This window comes from Penicillium solitum (assembly GCF_028829755.1).
Source record: "Penicillium solitum strain IBT 25940 chromosome Unknown utg000003l_segment0_segment0, whole genome shotgun sequence".
NCBI lineage: Eukaryota > Fungi > Ascomycota > Eurotiomycetes > Eurotiales > Aspergillaceae > Penicillium > Penicillium solitum.
Window position 1 is genome coordinate 4,899,677 of NW_027072123.1, and position 20,299 is coordinate 4,919,975.

A 20,299-nucleotide genomic window follows, 5' to 3' on the forward strand; every position below is an offset into this window, starting at 1 on the left:
GCATTTTGTTGCCGTGATGATCTCTAAGGACTTGCAGTTTTGTTCTAGAGATCCACCCAATAATACCCAATGGAAGCATTTGGCCTTGTACATGTATCATAGAGTCCTGTCCGGTATGGACTTATAGATTTCCCTTACGGTGAATACGGAATATAGTGTTGCCTTTAACCCCGAATACGTAGTCCATCCCCTTCATAACCCAACACTCCCCCTAGTGATGAACATAACCCCTAAGCGGTGGCTCCTCACTCCCATTATTATACCCATACAACAACACATCAAGCACCCCAACCACATTCGACACAGCCTCCATCCCCAAAAAATCATTCACATCTAAACCAGGCGCAATCGACTCCCCACAAATGGCACCAAGATCAATCCTCTCCAATCGCCCAGGCCCATCATGAACCAAAGCATCAACAAACAAAGCATACGCCAACGGATTAACCAACATAGCCGAATGCGAATAAGACCCTCCAGCAGCACGTCCCGCACAAGCAACCTGCACCTGCACATTCGACACCCCAACCCCACGCACATCCCCCAGCGCCGCGGAAGCCCACCGCCCACTCTGCGGCTGAACAATAACATCATTCCCAGAGTACACGCTCGTCGTCGGCACGAACGCCGAATCTCCATCCTCACCACGCAGAGCCCTAATAAACCTCGTATCATACCCCTGCTGCTGCACAGCAGGCGGACAAAACGACTTGGCAAGCGCACACAGCGTGGCAACAAGCGTCCCGTGGAAATCACCACTCACAGTCATGAAATCGCTTACCGCGGCCCGTGTCGACGGCCAGTATTTCAGCGCCCATTGCACGTCTAAACTACCTTGCGACCAGCTTAGCACTCCGATAGGACGCTGCGAGAGTCCCGAAATATAGTTTATTGCGTATGCGACATATTCTGCGTTGCTTTGGATATCGCCTAGCGAGTTACCTGGGATATTGACCCATACTGGGTCTGTGTGTTGGTCTGCCGTGAAGAGCTTTGCGTAGTTGAAGTAGTAGGTGCTGCCGGCTGGGTCGGCGGTTCCTGGGACTAGGAGGACGGGGATTTTGTTATTTTTGCCGTAGGAGAAGGTTGGGGGGATGTGGATTGCGCTGCGGAGGGTTTCTTCGGGGATGTCGTAGGGTGCATCCCAGAAGGATCTTGTTGGGTGGATTCGTGGACTTGGGTCTTTTGTGTTGTTGTTGGTTATGGAGTTTATTTCGTGGTTTGTTATGCCGTTCAGGATGTCGATTATGTTTGCTGGGACTAGACCTAGGGATACTATGTCGATGGCGTTTTGGAGGATTGTTCGGTTGTTGGTGTTTGGAATTGAGGCAAGGACCGAGAGGCCTTCTTCAATTGTTGAGACTGGATTGATTTTGCCTGTAGCGATGTCTGATATCTTGGATTCGAGCTCATATAGCCCTTGGTATATGTCCCTGCTGAAGGGAGTGCGACTTGTGGATGTATTGAATAGCTTGTTAAATATATCTGGGACATCCTGAGCGTCTTTCGATGTATACGAAGGCACTGGATTACCAAGTGATGTTGATACAAAGAAAATAAACCGAAACACTTGGTGGCAGCGCATTCTGATGCTTGGCTCTTTAATTAGGGCTGACTATCTACCTATGGGGTTTGACCTGGTAAAAGGTGGTGTTTTATAGACAAAATGATATCCCATCGGACTCAATCAACATACATTTTGTACCATATCCGATGGCTTATTAGATCTGAGTTTTTATTTCAGCGTCAGGCACATGTCTATGCATATCGCATTTCACTCCTCATATCTAAGAACACGCAAAAGTACCGATAACATTATGGATGCTTGGTAGGTAATGCACGGAGCCCTCTAAAGTGTCGGAGCCATACCATGCTTATCATGCTCGGTCGTCCCAATAAGGCCCGAGCACCGGAGTTTCTTTTGTGTCTGTGTATCCCGAGATGGATATAAATCAGCTCGGGGAGGGTTTGCTGCAACCTAGTTCCGGAGAACAGGATAGACATCCAACACCATTCCAGACACCAACTACCCGAACCACGACCTAAGACGGAAGGAATCACGGTCAAAAGGAGCTCATATTCACCGCATGTGCATCTTACAGCGGGACGCGTTTGTGATCTATCGACTTGATTCTACGATGAATGGTCTAATCGCAGCTTTCGATCCCCCGTATCATCGTGCTGAGTCTAATGGCCATACCGCGTCTTCTTCTAGTCGCACATCGGATTAACGCCGATTAGCATGAGAGGGTAGACGTCTATTACGAGCCCATTGTAGACTTGGCGAGGCCATTTAAATATAATTAAACAAGTCTAAATCCATTTTTCGCAGTGACTTCTTCCAGCGGTGTTGTTCTGAATGGCGCCCAGGTGCGTCTGTGAACTCGGGCTTGTTCGCTGGATCGGTGAACAAGGGGTGCAGTATGTTGTATGTCAACATTGAATACAGTTACACAATTAAAATTCATGGTTGTCTCAATATATCTCTACTTTGTTATTCCAAAATAGCTTCAGCTTATTCAATGCCACATGGCAAAACATGGAATTTTATATTTTGAAAATCATCAATCAATCAATCATCCAGGACCATGCAGGCGACTACCATAGACGCGAACATGCCTCCTGTGGGGGTATATAAATCCCGGGGTCTATTTCCAAGATCCCGGCCTCGAGGTTCCAGCGCACAACTTTTATCCCACATGTCATGTAAATCGACAGCCGATTGCAACTGAGTCGCAAGATATTCCTGCAACTCGGGCACCGGTCGTAAAGCGTAAGGGGCTTCTTTTAAACGCTGAATCTCATGGATGGTTGATGCTAGCATAGTATATTTGTGGAAATTGATGAGCCCTTCCGGTGTCGTAGCTGGGTTCCCATCTTCAATGAATGTTAAATCTTTTAAAAACAAACCTGTTGAATGGTTAGTCACCGGAAATTTCAATATTTAACGATAGAACTGACCAAGAAATGGAACGCATGGTGCCATTGCCACCCGCAATGTGTCACGGTAGGCCTGGTAATTGTGTGCATTGGATATCATGGCTTGCAAGGGCCTTAGTGTGTTGCAACTACGTTCGGTAACCATTGCCCAAGTGCGAGCAAGCCGGTAGACGGGTGCGCTTTCCAAGCCTGCGAGGATAGAGACTACCGCGGAGTAATTTTGGAGTTGATGACATGTCTGTAATAGGTGAAAATTAGCACACGGGAAGGCTAACAAGGGTGAAGCTATAGTTAGAGATTACAACGTACGTTGGCCACATTGACTAAATGCCCTACCACCTGAGTCCGCTTTTTCAAATCCAATTCTGTGAGTATTAGGGTGCCGACCCAATTAGAGAGCTGATTGGAATACCGAATCGAGGCCCTGATGTTTGGAGCTAGCTCGGGTGCATTGGAGCCCTCTTTCTTTTGCCAGTTCTTGTTTAACAATTCGTCTCGTTGTACTTTGGCAAACATATGTGCTTCCATGATAGTCAGCTGCCGGGCGATCTCCGTGGCATCGATTTTGAGAAACTGGAGTTTGTCTAATTTCCGTGGTAGAATTGACTTTGGCGGGGTTGAGATGGATGATAGTGATCTTCTCTTGCAATCGAAACCGGCAAGTCGGCGCTGAATGATCGTGAGCAGTTGTTGTGTCGCGCTTGTCTCGGTGGCATCCGTGGCGCGCTGTGCAAATGACTGTAGTATTCGCAAATTTCGATCTGTATCAATGCCTTTTGGCTCAGACCAGAAATGCTCGAGCCATTGCTTCAGGACATTTATCACGCGCAATCGAATCAGTGGCTTTGTCTGGGTCGACCATTCTGTAGTCTGGGTGGCATTTAATACGGGAGGCGAGCAGTCAAATCGATCGATGAGGAGCCCGAGGAGCTCTGCTCCAGTGGTAAAATGTCTATAAGTGGTGAGGAATATTCGGTTGAAGGAGCCGTCGAGCTTGTCGTGGCGCGTCAAATTTTCCACCAGTGCGGCGAGAGTTCCAGCCCTAACAATCTCCACGCTTCCGTCGTACTGGCGGACGAGTTTCTCCGGAGGTGTGACGTCGTGGGATCCAGAGTCCCTCCGCTCTTTTGTGTCTGCCTGATCCATCGCGACGAGAAAGCCATGGAAGAGTTAAATCAGTTGTCATTCGAACCGCACATCTGCTTGGATCACTGTGGTCACATGGCATTATGCCTAAACTGCGGTCAAGGGCAAGGCCGAGAGATTGATAATGTCATTTGAGTAGTGGGGTATTTCCACTGGACCAGTGTCCTAACGAGGCACCCCACTTATAATAGCTCAGGTCGGTTTCTGGTCCTAAGAAAATTCTCGACCCATCGTCCGACCTCGGGTTAAGTTCGTACAATGGGCAACCCGACCATCGGCATTTTGCTTAGCCGCTCCTGCCACGGACCCACCTTTAACCGCTTTTGGCCAGGATCGGAGAGTTTTGAGTTATCTGATCCGAAACTTACTGGCAGCCTTGGGAAACTACAACTTTATTGGCGGAAGAAGGACCCCGCCACGTCATTTATTTCCGTCTGAGCCACGCGGTCAGATCCCACATTTGAGACTCTCAAGGTTGAGGCGGTTTAATTGTTCATGGTCACTGGTAACAGTAATAGAGGTTGAAGTATTCCATTCAGAGGCGCGTAAAATTTTTATATTATCTTATACTAGTTGTCTTCCTAAAAGACTGTACCCCTGACCTGCGGCTTCCTCTTTAAATTGATATCCTTCATCAAAATTGTCCATGGAATCGCCAGAATTATAATACCACACCCGACAGAAAGTAGATGAAGCTCGGAGTAGGCATAGGCCTTCTGGATAGCCAGCCTGGTGGGGCTTCCGATAGGATAACTCAGTTGCGTGACGAGATCCTCGTAGATGTTGTTTAGATTCGGCTTTGCCGAATCCGGGAGGTATCGGAGAAGAGCTTTCAGGTATGTGTTTTGCCAGATGACGGTGCTGATGGTAAGACCCGCACTATCGCCAATAGTGCCAACCACATTTAACACAGCTAGCGCGGTAGCGACGTGTTGGTGGTCGACAGCCGCTAGGATAGCAAGCTGCTCCACAAGAATAAAGGTTGCGCCACCGATAGCAAGGAAGACTTGGCACATAACTTGGTAGCCAACATGCATGTTAGGCTGGCGGAAGTATATCATCAAGCCTTGTGCGAGGGTATAGAGCGGAATGGCAATATATAGAGTCCACTTGTAACGACCAACTCTCCGGATTAGCCAACCCGTGGCCAGTAACAGCACGCCAGAGACCATATCGAAGATATTGACGATATAGTTGGAAGTGGTAATGGATAGGTCATTGTTAACCTGCAGCCAGGATGTGAAGTAGTAACTCCAGCAATAGTTCGAGAGCTGGTAGGTTGCATCCAAGAGAACTGCACCAACAATAGTGCGGTTCGTAAGAAGCCTCCACTCGAACAGAGGCACTGGAGCCAGCCACGTTTCCCAAATCGCGAACAAGAAAAGCATACAAAACCCGACGACAAGCATGGCAATGATATAACCAGAAGCCCAATTATCGGGGGCGTAATGGGCGAGGTCGAAGGGAAGCTCAAACAACACAAGACCAACAGTGAACAGGAGGACTCCCAAGACTGGTACTTTAGATTAGATCTCGCCTTCTCTCGTTGATAGGAATCAAAAAGCAGAGTACTTACCATCAAACTCAATAGTCCAATGACGGATGCTTTCAATCACCGTGCGACCACTCGGCCTCTTGATCCGGTAGCCTTCTTTCTCCGCCTTATACAAGTTGTACTTCAGCATAATGTATAGCGGGGCGGACACTATAGGAACGACGATTGCCCAGCAGCCAAAGCCCCATTTCCAGGAAACTTGCTGGTAGAATTCGTTCGCCACCTTTGGTCCCGCAAATGCCGTGATAATGTATGGGGAGGAAGTGAAGGCATAGGCGAAAGCACGGTTTCTCAGGGTTGAAACGTCGGATGTCATAACATCGACTGCGTACTCAATACCGTAGAAACCGGTATAGTAGAAGACCTTACATGTCAGTTAGCATTGGATACTAAGCAGCATAGCATTTTTGAAACTCACGTTGGCGGCACAGTAGATCTCAAAGCTATTACAGCACGCCATGAGAACCAAGCCGATGGTTAAACATATGACCATCAAGAGAAACCCTTCTGCACGACCCCATACATCCATCATTTTTGCGACAGGTAAATAGGTGGCAGCTGCAAAGACATCACCCAGAGCTGTGGGAACCGCGGACAGCGAGTGTGCTTTGAATGAACTTGTCACATAGGGGTTGAGAGTAACGATAACCGTAGATTGAAACGCATTCGCAAAATAAAGGAACCAAATGCTATTGGAGTCATGATATTAGTGTCTGTTGAAACATTGATCACGGCATTGAATACGTGACACAGAATGCAGTGATTGAGAACATACTTGATAAAGACTGCGATCAGTGTACCCCTCGACCATGCCATCGTCACGGCCTCGACATCCTGAACACCATACTGGGCACCCCCATCAGGTATCTCCTCAAGCGCCATGGAGCTGGCGGGACTCCGAGCGCCATCCTTTTTAGCATCATGGGCTATGTTCTGTGCGAGGTGGTCATTGTCATCGCCTTCAGTCGACATGCGGCGGAACACAATTCGCGCTCTTCGGATTAAAGGGCGAACACCCATGATGGTTGACTGTAGAAATCAAAATTTGTCCAGAGGTCGGACTAAGTCAGGTTGGACCTCATGTGGACACACAGGGAGTTATTACCCTTATAGTAAATTAGCACCGAAGTCGGATTTCGTATTTTCCTAGTGACTAACTGGAAACTAACTAGTCACATACTGCAGGGGCTGTTCCTGGACATGTGGAGATTTGATCTCTAGTGCCCTCTCTACTGCTACTGGCGGTTAACAGAAAAAGAAAACAAAAAAAAACAAAAAGATAAGATCTTATGTGCTCGTGCGTTCGTGGGCCGGCCCACGCCACTTTTCCTTGTCGATCGGAAATTACGCATTTATCCACGGAGAATCCACTGGTAAATTATTCCCATCCTATCAGAGGAAGTTGCATGATTAATTGAAATGGCCGGACAACCTAAACTGGAGAAAATTAGAGAGAATTTTATGTTTAAGCTAGGGTTTCACCCACAACCGCAATATATACCTTGGTTTCGCCTACTCGAAAGTTGGCCAGGCGTACATAGATCAAGTGAAATAAGACTCGCTTATGAAGGCATTTACTGAATAGTGTATACAAAGTAATTGAGGGTGGGATGGTATATTTCTTTTTGTTTGTGCTCGCTTATGTGCCGATCCTTTTGTGATTTCTTCTGCGAGATTCAGCTAACCCATTGGCCAGAGTGTCGACTGTGTTGATGTCGTTGGCCCCAAGGTACAATTTTCAATAGGTCCAAACACAAAGATGAATGAGGATCATCGCCTAAGCTAGTCAATATAGTTTTGGACTTGTTTATGCGCCTTCAGGGTCTATATGTGACGGTGTTCAGCTCTCAACCTGATTCCCCGACCCCACAGCTCTTCCCCGGCAGCTTCTCTTCGTTCAAAACATCCGCATCTAAAATATGTTCTTCCGCGAGTATCGCCTGAGCCGGAATATTTCTACAGATAGCGTGTGTGGCTACCTTGTGGGTTTGTAGGGCGGCTCATGGTCGTGCCTCTCTAGGAAGGCGCATCGGATTCCTCAAAGGATCGACACGGAAGTGGGTGCTCGCTCAATGTGGAACCAGCCTTTCCCAGAGGCACAATTCTAACAAGATGTTGAGTTCATTTTAACACAAATGAGGGCGACGGAAAAAGGTAAACAATTATGGGCTTGTATCAGTTGAAAATAAGGAGAGCGGAATATAGAAGAAGCAAACACTCCTGAAGGCGAGGGATCTGATATGTTCTAAAATCCCGAGAAATTAGGCTTCAATGTGTCCCACATAAGACCGAGTTCATCCTTGCCGATCAAGCATGCCGCGGCTATGAACTGACATATACCCCTCCAAAATCATGAAGCCCCACCCAGCCTCCAGTGCACAGGCAGAGTGGGAGTAGTCGAAAGGAAAGGCAAAATGAAGGTTGAAAACCTTTCCGCAACTCGCTGACATCAGTCCATCAGATTGGCTGTGTTATATGTCCTCGGAGCCCCTGATAGTACTACTACCATGTTGTTTGCTCGTATCGGAGGACCGGTATCAGCTTATGTCGAGTATATCATTCACATAGTGGGGTGTAGACTTCCACACAGGCTCCAGGTTGAGCCTCGTGAGAGGCTAGTGATGTGCGGCGTGCGAATAATCTCGCGTATTTTTCCCTCTTACAATCCTCAGATATAGACTTGCATTCATCCCAAAGTGATTAACATATACAAGTTTGAGTTTAGAACTCAAAAAATTGCACCAGTGCATGCGACACGTACTTAATCTATCTTTAGAGGTGGAGGTGAGATCGTAGTGATAGTATTCAAAGACACAGCAGAAAATGCTATGAGGGAGATTGGATATATTTCTCAAATGAATATGAGATTCCCGGTAGAGTGAAGTAGGATATACAAAATAGAGACGGAAAATGGGTGGAAGAAGCGAATATATAGCGATGGTATGTTATTTTACTCGACGCCTACGATATCTGTAGCAACTTGAAGTATAGCCCGAAACGGCCGGAACTAGTCCATAAACTTATCCGTATTGAGACTTCTTTAGAAGTTGATAAAATGACTATCGTGACTTTCGTTCTCCGGGATGTGGCCCAATCCGGATACCACGTTCAAGCAGGTGATTTTTAATGAAGTCTAAAAGAACAGTCGCCATACTTTCTTGTCTAGGTGTACCTAAAATATCTAAGAAGCTGGCATTCCACTTAGTATATGTCTTGATGCTTATGGTGTCTTATTATATATTTACGGACTGTCATACCGTCCTATACTAGGGAAAATAAACAAGAAGCTGATTTAAAGCTGAATTAATTCGCCAAATGCCGTGCAATATGATCCCTAAATGACCTCTATAGACCCGCCACAGTTTCTGCATCCATCTTGGAAGATGAAGTTCGAAGTTGGAATAGTAGTGAGAGGTATATGGCTTAGATGAACGAAGATAAAATCAAGACCTTGTCGATTGCAATTGGGTGATGTGGGTTGGGAAAGAGAAAGGGAGAATAGATAGAAAGGGCAATTTTATAGAAAAAGCATTTCCTTCCAGTCAAGGCCTATAATAGTGATAGTCTAAAGGAACTGCAAATTTCCATCAGTCGTTGAAATGCATCAGTCTATCGGATTTTAACGTGCCTTTCGTTCGTATCGGGACGTACCATCAGCCCATGCCAGATATCACGTTCACGCAGGTGGTTGTGGATGAAGTTTAAAAAAAGGTCAAAGTGTACCCATACCACCAAAAAAGCTCAAGTTCTACCGAATTTATGTTCTGATTTTCGTGGTCTCGCATCACATCCTTGAATTCTGCCATACCGTGATATGCTAGGAGGAAGGATATAATGTGAAACAAGGATTCGATGCGTAACTGAAGGTGCATCCATGACTGACTGCCTTGGGATATTCGGTCAATTCTAAAAGCTAAGCAGCCCATGAATAAATTCCGCGATATCTGCGCGCTGAGCACGAGTGTGATCGTAATCGGTGCACAACTGGAGGCGATGAGCCCCCAGTCCCTCCAAATGAGCCCCCATATGCTCAACATTCGAGTTTAAGTAGCGGCACTGTTGGTCGCTAAGAGCCAGTAAAAGTTGAAGTTCATTTTGGGTGACATATATGGCATTTAAGCTAGACTGGAGGGCGGCATGAAGACGAGCCTCTCGTGAAAACAATACCGCATCTCGCATGATTAATTCCGCATGATAGTCTGCCTGGAAATCCTCAGATATGAATTAGCATTCAGCCGAAGAGACTATTATGTGAGAGTTATCCAAATGACTTCTATTGGGGCCTACCACAGTTGCTTCATCCATCTTGGAGGATGAAGTTCAAATTGTAAAGGCGTTTTGATCGAAGAAGATAAAACCAAGACCTAGTCGATTGAAATTTGGTTGGATGTCGGTTGTAAAAGAGAAAAGGAAAGTAACCAGATGATAGGAACAAATTTATAGCGAACGCCCTACAGGGTGTTTGACTACGTAGGCTCCTTTGTGATGTGGTCCATTTCTCACACTACGTTGTTAGCCATGGAGAATGTAAGACTCTACAACAAAAGAGATTTCGAGATTTACCTAACTAGATACAGTTTTCGCCTCAACGCTTAGGCAACCTATTATTAGCCTGCGGCTGGAGATCCCGGGCTTTTAGTTGCGACTAGATAGTTTCTCGTTCTTTGAATATATGGCAGCAGCAAGCTTATAGGAATGGCCCTGCCATCAGCTCAGGGCCCCACAAAGTGTTTGACTAGGTAAGTTCATTCATGACGGGGTTGATCCCTTATTAAAGGGTAGAGCAGAAGGAAGAGTAGTTGAAAAAGCTCCCAGTTAAAGTGGCAAAGAGAAGGCAACTTTACGGGAAATGTTTATCTTCCACGCAGCGGCCTACAAGACGTTAATGGCTTCCAGTGGGCTCCGTGATGGGGGGCCAGTTTGTCACATCAGTTTGCTATTGGGTTACTGTAAGGAAATCTAGAGGAAGCATGTGATCCATACTAATTGTAATTGCATAAAGAAACCCGAGCGCTAAGAGGCTAGAAGACAAGCTCCAAAAAGGAGCAATAACAAGTGGTGTGATGGATAAGCTGACCGAGCAAGAGCTCGACCTCTGTCCGCTGGGCACAAGTGTTATTATACTCGACGGTGAATTGGAGTTCCTGAACTCTTCATTCTTCCGGGATCCTATCTTCACCATCCTACCTCCAGCCGAGGGGTCGTGTTCATGGACGAGATTCATGAGGTCGCGAAATTGGTTATTGGTGTTTCTCATGGAGATCACGTCCGCGTTAAGGGCAGCTCGCAGCTCTGCTTTAGGAGAGGCCCATTCCCTTAGACAAGCCATAAACTTGTTGTATTGATATTGCTATACATTTTCGGTCATAAGTTAACATTTATCCGGCAGTGGTTGATATGTGAGGACTATCCAAAGAACTTTCAACAGCCACACCTACCTTGTCCATCTTAAGATCGAGCTAGATTTGTAGTCGAATAGATATATCAGTATTGTATTATCCAAGGTGGCCCGAGGAAGAGAAAGGAAGAATAGATCCGAGAAGTAAATTTATAGGAAATCGATTCTCTCCACTCATGGCTCTGAATGAAGATTCCAGTAATGTATGTATGATTAGTATGTGACAATAAATCAAAGGCTGTCGAGAAATTCCCACGGCATCCGAAGGAGGGGTCGATCATACTGATGTGGCCGCTCGAGCTCGAATGGTGGAGCAGCTGATAAATGAATGGCCCAAACACTTCTCTGTGAGCGCGGGTGTGGTCATAATCAGTTATGAACTGCATTCCACCTACACCCAGGGTCTTCTAGATGGCTTCCACTTTCTCAATTTGAGCCATAGCCGACAATGGTCCCCGACAGAAGACGCGTTAGAGGCGGCTGGACCTTCGAGTTGAGGTCATGGCAGTCTTGCGACACCTTTCTGTAGCGCATGGAATCGACCAATGTGGCAGCAGAACGCGCTCTAAAGGGCAATGGCAAGGGCCTGGAGCAGTCTCTCTTCAAAGTGCCGATGAGTACCATGTCTGCTGATTGAAGTTCGTGTTAATTTGCGAAGGAGGAGATCCGGATCGAAGTGGATGGAAAAGATTGAGAAAAAGAAAAAAGTTGTTGCTTGTGGGTTGGGAAAGAGAAAAGGAGAACAGACGGTGGGGGAAGCTAATTTATAGGAAGGCAACGCCTAAAGTTCTACTAAATGTCAGCAAATCCCAGTTCCCATGATAATTATGGTATTTGTCACACACGTTGCTAGTAATATTATCTTGTGTAGACGTAGCAATTCTATTTCCGCGGAGAGTGTTCAAGACCTATCAATCTCAACGCCTCAGTTCTCGGGTCATATTCTCTATCCATTTTGCGAAGCACTTTATATAGAGTTACAAATTAGGATGTTAGTGGATATTAATACCGATCAGATCCCCCGAAGGGACGAAGTAGAAGATATATATCATTGTAAGTTGCCCTGTGTATGAGAAGACGACTGGGAAGGGTTCCCAATGGGCAGCTGGGCGTATGGCGTAGTCGAACGAGCAGTCGGTTGTAAGGCCGTATGGTAAGGATATGTTTTTCCGGAGCGCTAGACCTAGTAGTATTCTAAATGGCGTTAGAAGCTTCTTGTACTAAATGACATGATGACTGCAGTGATATGGTGGAAGCTCACGTGGCAGGAGCCTTAAGCTGTTCGTATGTATAGGTGACGGGTGTCTCCATACTCCCTTCAATCCTCTCCTGGGGTGGACTTTTGCAACACACTAGTCAGCTGCAGCATTTGACCCCCAGGTGGTTGGAACCTTCTTGCAAAAACAAGTGACGTTGATAGTGGTTACCGCACGAGGTGACTCTGATGATGATGGCTAAAGGAAGGAACGACGGGTTCCACCAAATAGCAAGTATATGTAGTTTCTAAGGACTGGCTTGATAAAACAGGTTAACATGCAGACTATCAAAGCTACATGCATATACCAACAAAGGTCGCGCCTCAAAGGAATCCGTTGAGCTTTACGTAGTACACACAACCGCTATCAAAGTCAAGGCTTGATTATTCTAACCACCTTCATGGTGAAAGTTTCGATGCCAGATGGTTTGCAGGAAGATACTTAAATCGGTAATTTTACTACTTTTTACAACTGCTTCTCTACTATCTCCCGAAGGATGGGAGATTCAGAGCTGGACTACCCTGCTCTATAAATCTAGGCCATATATGAGGGAACTAAGGAAGAAAATCAGTTGGAACAAACAGATATAATATTATGTACCAGAGATTGGAGACTCTCTGGATCAAATCCATCAATAATACACCCAGTTCACATCGAACGAATGCGCACTATGATCAAAAGTCAAGAGGAATGTATTTGTACACTAGCCGACAAGGATCGCCAGTTAAACTGCGTTCGCTCCGGGAAAACCGCAGAAAGACTTGATCGGGACCCCGGCTCCACTTCGCGATATCTGCCTCTGTGGTTCCAAGAGGGAAACCATCCATTGGCCGAAAAGCAGCGATGGGTCCAATGCGCGCCTCCTCTGGGATAAGCAGTTCTATTGGTATGTTCGGTCTCATGTCCGCATGAGCAGAATATGAACTTACGGCAATTTCGGAGCTGGAAATTGGTCCGTTTGTTGAATTAAATGCACCGAACTGGGGTGTGGGATGGACTGCATTCATTGCCATTGCATATGTTTCTTCTTGCTCCATGATTATTTGGCCCACGCCTGCCCATATTGAGCACTGGTAAAACCCTTGCACCGAGGGCGCTTGACGAAGTAAATCCAATGCCACGCGTCGGGTATGCGGTTCGCGGCATCGAAGACTGGTGAACCAAAGCGGAAGACCAATATTGAGGTCGAATGTAAATGGTGGTTGGGTGCCATCTGATCGCACCGAGGCTTTAGGTGCAATGGCAGATTGTTCAACGATATTTTGGAAGTTTGGTAGATAAGCGTCGAATTGCATGAATGACAATGATGTGCAGGTCTCGAGCATGACATACAACATTTCATGATAACTCAACAGAAGGGCACCAGTCCCAATCTGTTGCAGCGATAAAATGTCTTTAGCGTGAAGAACTGTCATCAAATTATCAAAGGCAGTACGCCAGTTCCTCAGCCTGGCCGCTAGACTGAATAGTGTAGTATTGAGTTCCTCGGGCACCTGCGAGACATGCGCCTGGTGTAGGTGCTTGTAGCAAGTTCTTTCAAAGGACGGGATCTCTATTGCTAAGAGCACGATCGCCTCTCGAGCAGACTTGAGTGAGTCAAACTGCTCACTCGAGGCATCTTCAGTGTCTCGTAGTAAAGCGGTCACGGGAACCCCACCGGAGGCAAGAGCGAATGTTCCCAAACGAATGAATATCGGGATAATAGTATCCTCTAGTAATGAAGCTTTATTCGTAGCCGCAGGTGCTATTTGGGGGCGCAAAGCGGCAATGAGCTGGAGACCTTGACGATAAAGCTGCATTGCCCCGTCTGGGTTTCCCTGGATGGCCTCAATGCAGATGAAAAGCACACAGCTAATCAGTCCGACAAAGACGTCTACGCTACCCTGCTCGATGCGCTGGCGAACAGCAGATACCGAGCGCGAGTACCAGCCCAAGGCATCTTGATGGTTTTTAGTGAAAGAAACAGAATTGTCATGGTGTTGTCGCACGGGATCCAGGCATTGTTGGGGACGCTCAAATAGCGCACTAATGGTGATGATGGCATCCCACACAGCAGGTTCATAGCGGCAAACCTGTGGGACAACAGTGCGCCAGAAATCAACATCCAATCCACCACCAATGGAGGAGGCAGCACATTCGAAATAGTAAGCAAATGCACGACGCTCTCGCCATACCGTGTTGGTGTTTGGTGATAATGATAAGGGGCTGGTGATGACCGAGATCGGTGAAGAGGAAGAGGAAGAGGACTGTATCTCTGCAAAGTCACACTTGCGACCTGTACTGGTACATCGAACACAGCTAGGCTTTTCTTCTCCGCACTTGACTCGTCGAATTCTACGACACGCTCGATATCAAACTCTGTCTATGGAAAAGGGAAGCTAGCACCTACTTGCAAGTTCTGCATCCTAACTTTGACCTCGGGAGGACCCTTGAGCGACTTTTTGGATGGTCCGACCGAGCCATGGTGATAGCATTCTAGATTTGGCTTGCACCCAGATACCTCAGCGGAGAGAACGCATAATGATCAAGTGGTGGGATGAAGCCTAGGGACTCCACTGATCTCGTCAACCGTCGTGGATGATGAGTAAGCAAATGATTAGTCATCATTCGTATTGCCCTAGAGGGCGAGCCGTAGGCTAGTTGCCTAGGTAGGATCCAACTAGCCAATTTTTTTGCTATTCGGATATCACATAGAGTTCGAGTGAACACACAACCGGGGAGGCTCAAGAACATCCAGTAGACGGTCTTAATCAAGGAAATTTTATAACAAGAGGGAAATACGGCGTATGAAGGAAGATGTTTGGAATGCAGCAGTAGCAATAGATGGATTTGAATTCAAATTGGTTTATGAATATAGGGAAAAGATAATGGAACAGAAAGAAACTTTAGTCTAAGAGAGGTTTTAGAGGACTAAACAGTCCCCGCCAGCGAAGGCAGCGAGGCCGCAAACAATGAGGAAGCCAATGAGAAATACCCTAGGCTGGCCGAAAAGAAAGGACGTCATGATACCCAGAATATGGCAGAGTTATATGTTGCAAACGGGGCAACAACAGTGAGCTCTTGCGCATTGGAAAGCGATTATTTCCAGCCACACCAGAAGGGTTGGTTCCCAGAAGCTTGCGGGAAACGTAATAACTAGCTGTGAATGTGGGTAGGAGTGGGTGGCCCCCGTGAGCTAGATCTATGTCTCAGACATAGGGAACTTATCACGACCATGAGATCGCCCAGCTCGTTCAAGCTATGACCGCTATGCGCACAAAATCCGTTGCGTCCTTGCGTCCACAGGGTCCTGGGATGATGGTCATTTGCAAAAAGGTGCCGTAGTCAGCAGTCATGTAGGTGAGAATGAAGCCCAACTCTAGAATTTGGAAGGCAAAACTGGATGTCACGCCGTCTCTCAACCAGCATTGTCTCTGAGCCTGGCAAGTGCCGCTGCGATACCTTCACTCATATCTTCACTTGGTTGACCTCCAGCCTGGGGCTCAGTAGGCCGTGCAGTTTGCGCAGCTGCTGTTTTCCTGCTTTCCGCTAGAACTTCACGAAGAATCGCCTCTTCTTCGTCCTCTTCGTCCATATTCTGATCATGTCTGTCATGCACATTCACGGTTGGCAGTTGAGCCTGGCGTTGTGCCGCAGGAGCAGAAGCCTTCTTCGTGCTCTCGACTCTGAAATCTTCTCGGACTGCATGACACCATTGCTGGACCTTTTTCTCTCCCCATCCCGGCACAGCACTGATCTGCTCTGGCTGTGCATTGATAGCATTTTGCAAGCTGCCGAAGGTGGAGATCAAACTTGCGGCGTCAGACTTGTTGATACTTCTGGGAACCGTGACAAACTCCACCAGCGACTCTTTATAGGATTGGGCCTGTTGGGCTCGAATGGCAGTGGGCTGTGCGTTCTCCGAGGACTTAAAGAGCTCGAGATAATGCGCAGCCTCTGGTGCAGACCAACATAATATCAAGGTTAAATTGTTAATGATTGATGTTTTGGATAGCTCTCTGAGACTGTCTTCGTGGTTTTGAATGTCGACCATCACTAGTACGAGGCGGAGGTTGTATTTGCCCGCTAGTTGTTTCACTCGGGAGTAGATGTATTCGGGGTGTAGGCGATGGTATTTCAAGGAGAGGAACATTGCGCACGTTGTGGTACCAACCACATAGTCCGCGGGGATGTCGGCATACTCCCAGGGTATGAGCTTTATGTGGGTCAGGATTGGGTTGCCCTTTTGTCGCGTGGACACTTGAATCGCGGAAAGACCAGGGCGGTTGGCGAGTGCTTGGGGTTTCGGTTGTTGGACTTTCGGTCTTGAAGATGCACCTGTAGCTGGGGAGTCTGAAGGGCGTGGGGAATCCATCTCGTCCCCCAATGTGTTGTTCCCAGGTTGTTAATAGTAGAGCGATCAATGGAGAGTTGATAAGTCGATTAAGCTATGGCTTATCTGGATGGGGCCCACACCGCCTGGGTCAATCTGCCTCAATTTTCTGCCGCTAATTTTTTTGTTCTTCCTCGACCGCAGAAAAAAAAGCCGCTGTCGCAACAAACCCATCATGGTTGAATTACACAAGAAACGACGTCTCTCGGACGCCGAGAGCCCCGAAATCAAAGTCGAGGCCACTACACCCGCCGCCGAGGCCGCGACCGCACAGAACAAGAGAACTCTTTTCGTCCGCTCACTACCCACTTCAGCCACGACAGAGAGCCTGGCAGAACATTTCTCGCAATCCTACATTATCAAGCACGCTGTTGTTGTCTGCGACAAAGAGACAAAGGCGTCCAAGGGATTCGGTTTCGTTACATTCGCCGATGTCGAGGATGCGGAGAGCGCTCTGAAGGAACTCAACGGGTCCAAGTTTGACGGGAAAATCATTCGCGTCGACTATGCTGAGTCTCGTAAACGTGAGATCGATGAAAAGATAGGACGCAGTGTCCCCACTGCTGCGTCCCGCGAGTCCAAGAAGCAGAAGGAAGAGGAGAGAGGGCAGGGCCTGCCACCCAAGCTGATTGTTCGCAATTTGCCGTGGAGTATCAAGGAGCCCGAGGATCTCAATGTCCTGTTCCGCAGCTTTGGAAAAGTCAAGTTTGTTACCCTCCCCAAGAGGAATGGCAAACTTTCTGGTTTCGGTTTCATTACCATGCGTGGCCGGAAGAACGCCGAGAAGGCAATGCAGATGATCAACGGAAAGGAGATCGATGGACGTCAACTCGCTGTCGATTGGGCTGTTGAGAAGGACGTTTGGGAAACTACCAAGAAGGAAGACGTCGACGAGGAGGAGGAGGAGCAGAAGGAGGAGACTGAGTCTGATGATGTTGAGACGAAAGATCCCGAGGGTGTTCTGGAGGAGCCCTCAGACGACGAAACCTCTTCCGACGAAGACGACGATGAGGATGACGATCTCGATGAGCTGGACGACTTGGACGATGATGAGGCAGACGAGGAGGATGACCGAAATGCCACCACAATCTTCATTCGCAACCTCCCCTTCACCGCCACAGACCAGGCCCTCTACGACCACTTCAAGACTCACTTTGGACCGCTACGGTACGCACGCGTAGTCCTTGACTACGAGACTGAGCGCCCCCGAGGCACTGGATTCGCCTGCTTCTGGAAGCCCGAAGACGCCAACACATGCATTCGTGAAGCCCCCCGAGGAGCCGAAGCCATGGCTCCTAACAAGGACAAGCCTAAGTCAAACACCGCTATGAAGCACTCCGTCCTTCAAGATGAAAACTCCGACCCCAGCGGCCGCTACACCCTGGAAGGCCGTGTCCTACAAGTCGCACGGGCCGTGAGCAAGGGCCAAGCCGCCAAGCTGGAAGAGGAGGGAGTATCACGCCGTATGGTCCGCGACACAGACAAGCGCCGTCTGTACCTTCTCAATGAGGGTACGATCCCCTCCAACTCTCCACTATACAAGAAGCTCTCTCCCTCCGAAGTCAAGATGCGCGAGGACAGCTACAAGCAGCGTGAGACCTTCATCAAGAAGAACCCAGCTCTCCACCTCAGTCTCACCCGTCTCGCCATCCGTAACCTCCCCCGCCACATCAACTCCAAGGACTTGAAGCAGCTTGCTCGAGAGTCCGTCGTCAACTTCGCCAAGGATGTCAAGGCGGGCGCACGCCACCCGCTCTCAAAAGAGGAGCAGCAGCGATCCCGCGATACTATGAAGGAGCTGGAGCAGCTGCGCAAGCAGAAGAAGATGGGTATTGTGCGCCAAGCCAAGGTCGTCTTCGAGACTCGCGAGGGTACCAAGGTCTCCGAGAAGACTGGAGGTGGTCGCAGTCGTGGATACGGATTCATCGAGTTCTTCACTCACCGTCACGCACTGATGAGTTTGCGCTGGCTGAACTGCCACTCCATGGCAGTTCCTCCTTCTGCTCAAGATCCCGATGACCGGGACAAGAAGAAGAGCCTCGTTGTTGAGTTTGCCATTGAGAACGCCCAGGTCGTTAAGCGCCGTAATGAGCTGCAGGCTAAATCCCGTGAGCCCAGGCCCAAGCGCTCGGATGATGCTGAGGGTGACGGTGAGAGGGGTCAAAAGAGGAAGCGCTCCGATACTCGTGGTGGTAAAGGAAAGGATGGAAGAGATGCACGAGGTGGACGAGATGGCCGGGATGGCCGGGATGGACGGGACGCGAAGCGTGGCAAGACTGGAAACGGAAAGAGCCCCAAAGATGAGAAGGTGAATGAAGACGAGGACAAGGCCGCTAAGCGCAACCGCATTATCGGACAGAAGCGCATGAAGCGGAAGTCCCGCAAGGGGAATTAAAGGCGTGAATGTTACATGTTACTTTGTTTAATGTATAGGCATTATTTATCCCAACAGTCAGAGGGAAGAACTGTTCTTTGTACCTACGCGATACCACCATTTCGAAAACGAAAAGCATGGATTTGAGATTTGATACTAGATTGTTGATCCATTTCTCATACTGGGTATATAATGTCGCACATTCGATCCATGTGAAGGCTGTTTCTCCATAGTGATGTAGCTCTTAGGTGTTCTTGGCGCCTTCGACCTTGCCGACAATGTTATACCGCTTGCTGAAGAAAGTATACCACTCATCCAAGACAGTCTTTTCCTTGTCCGGGAGGTCATACCACTCAGGTACACAATCTTCGGGCTTCAGAGAGGATGAGGCAAGTGCACGGGAGGCATCCTTGCCGGCGAAGACTAGGAGAAAATAACAGTCAGTGTGATTGTTCATTCTAATTTTGATACAGTGCTGAACTCACCCCGATATGAACCCGAGGCACCATAAGCCGAATTCCGGCTCACATCAAAGACAACACCCTTGATAGCGACCAGAGTCGGGCGGTTAGGATCGGTACCTGTTGTGTAGTAAACATTAGCAATGATTCTTGAGCTGGGCGCATTGGAAATGGGGAATTGGGGAAGGAATCGGTGAGGGGTGCACGGATAAACTCTCATACCGTCGCATTTGGCCAATTCCTCGACGGAAATGGGGTCGTCCTTGGGCGGGTCGAGTTCGACTGGCACCTTGGGTGTGAAACGCTTAGACTCGTCTTGTTCGACCATTGTGATCGTTGAAGGTGAAGTTGAGGGGGGAAAAACATCTCGGGGTTTGGCGGGGTTTCCCGAGGTCGGTAGGTAGCCGCTTCCAGGGCTGCTTACTGTCGGCTGTCTGATTGATCACTCTACTTAAGCCTACTCCATTTATATTTTTATTTCTACCTATGTATAGGTCTATATTGGATTTACGCTTCTATACACGACAGGTGGCTTAGATCTTAGCTTTGCTTAATATTTCTAAATATATATAATAGTCCCTCGGTCCCTATACAAACAATATATCCCCTCTACTCCGTAGATTTGACCCAATCGTAGAATGTACATTGGTGATAAGACCGTGATCGATTACTTATTCGGGCAGGCTGACACCTACCTATATAGATATAGTTTCTCTCTTTTTGCCCAAATATAGTTAGCCTTGTAGCCTTGTAGAATATGGGTGCTGATATGGGGAAATACTTTCATGACGTCAAGA

At 47.8% G+C, this 20,299-nt stretch overlaps 9 protein-coding genes across 9 annotated transcripts; 2 read left to right on the forward strand and 7 right to left on the reverse strand.

Annotated features, from left to right (window-relative positions):
• Positions 1–211: 211 nt before the first annotated feature.
• N7455_005795 (putative lipase) lies at positions 212–1,585 on the reverse strand (the record flags this gene model as incomplete). Its single annotated transcript, XM_040959517.2, has 1 exon — positions 212–1,585. The coding sequence occupies one exon, from the start codon at positions 1,583–1,585 to the stop codon at positions 212–214; it is 1,374 nt and encodes a 457-aa protein (XP_040810028.2).
• Positions 1,586–2,572: 987 nt separating this feature from the next.
• N7455_005796 (Ras-GEF domain-containing protein) lies at positions 2,573–4,215 on the reverse strand (the record flags this gene model as incomplete). Its single annotated transcript, XM_040959512.2, has 3 exons — positions 3,250–4,215; positions 2,962–3,178; positions 2,573–2,910 (listed from the first exon to the last, which is right to left on the reverse strand). The coding sequence occupies exons 1-3, from the start codon at positions 4,084–4,086 to the stop codon at positions 2,573–2,575; spliced, it is 1,392 nt and encodes a 463-aa protein (XP_040810036.2). The 5' UTR covers positions 4,087–4,215.
• A 452-nt stretch (positions 4,216–4,667) lies between these two features.
• Positions 4,668–6,661, reverse strand: N7455_005797 (uncharacterized protein; the record flags this gene model as incomplete). The annotated part of the gene is made up of 4 exons (XM_040959569.2): positions 4,668–5,599; positions 5,663–6,005; positions 6,060–6,330; positions 6,417–6,661. The coding sequence occupies 4 exons, from the start codon at positions 6,659–6,661 to the stop codon at positions 4,668–4,670; spliced, it is 1,791 nt and encodes a 596-aa protein (XP_040810044.2).
• Positions 6,662–9,547: 2,886 nt separating this feature from the next.
• Positions 9,548–9,946, reverse strand: N7455_005798 (uncharacterized protein; the record flags this gene model as incomplete). Its single annotated transcript, XM_040959491.2, has 2 exons — positions 9,548–9,853; positions 9,929–9,946. 2 exons carry the CDS (start codon positions 9,944–9,946, stop codon positions 9,548–9,550), a joined length of 324 nt encoding a protein of 107 aa, XP_040810070.2.
• A 1,269-nt stretch (positions 9,947–11,215) lies between these two features.
• On the forward strand, positions 11,216–11,536 carry N7455_005799 (uncharacterized protein; the record flags this gene model as incomplete). The annotated part of the gene is made up of 2 exons (XM_065605125.1): positions 11,216–11,246; positions 11,277–11,536. 2 exons carry the CDS (start codon positions 11,216–11,218, stop codon positions 11,534–11,536), a joined length of 291 nt encoding a protein of 96 aa, XP_065462025.1.
• Positions 11,537–12,969: 1,433 nt separating this feature from the next.
• On the reverse strand, positions 12,970–14,699 carry N7455_005800 (uncharacterized protein; the record flags this gene model as incomplete). Its single annotated transcript, XM_065605126.1, has 2 exons — positions 12,970–14,541; positions 14,685–14,699. 2 exons carry the CDS (start codon positions 14,697–14,699, stop codon positions 12,970–12,972), a joined length of 1,587 nt encoding a protein of 528 aa, XP_065462026.1.
• Positions 14,700–15,692: 993 nt separating this feature from the next.
• Positions 15,693–16,649, reverse strand: N7455_005801 (DNA repair protein RAD10; the record flags this gene model as incomplete). Its single annotated transcript, XM_040959528.2, has 1 exon — positions 15,693–16,649. One exon carries the CDS (start codon positions 16,647–16,649, stop codon positions 15,693–15,695), a length of 957 nt encoding a protein of 318 aa, XP_040810011.2.
• Positions 16,650–16,842: 193 nt separating this feature from the next.
• On the forward strand, positions 16,843–19,062 carry N7455_005802 (mRNA-binding ribosome biosynthesis protein NOP4; the record flags this gene model as incomplete). The annotated part of the gene is made up of 1 exon (XM_040959508.2): positions 16,843–19,062. One exon carries the CDS (start codon positions 16,843–16,845, stop codon positions 19,060–19,062), a length of 2,220 nt encoding a protein of 739 aa, XP_040810053.2.
• A 223-nt stretch (positions 19,063–19,285) lies between these two features.
• On the reverse strand, positions 19,286–19,830 carry N7455_005803 (putative progesterone binding protein; the record flags this gene model as incomplete). Its single annotated transcript, XM_040959529.1, has 3 exons — positions 19,286–19,464; positions 19,527–19,622; positions 19,725–19,830. 3 exons carry the CDS (start codon positions 19,828–19,830, stop codon positions 19,286–19,288), a joined length of 381 nt encoding a protein of 126 aa, XP_040810012.1.
• Between the last annotated feature and the right edge of the window lie 469 nt (positions 19,831–20,299).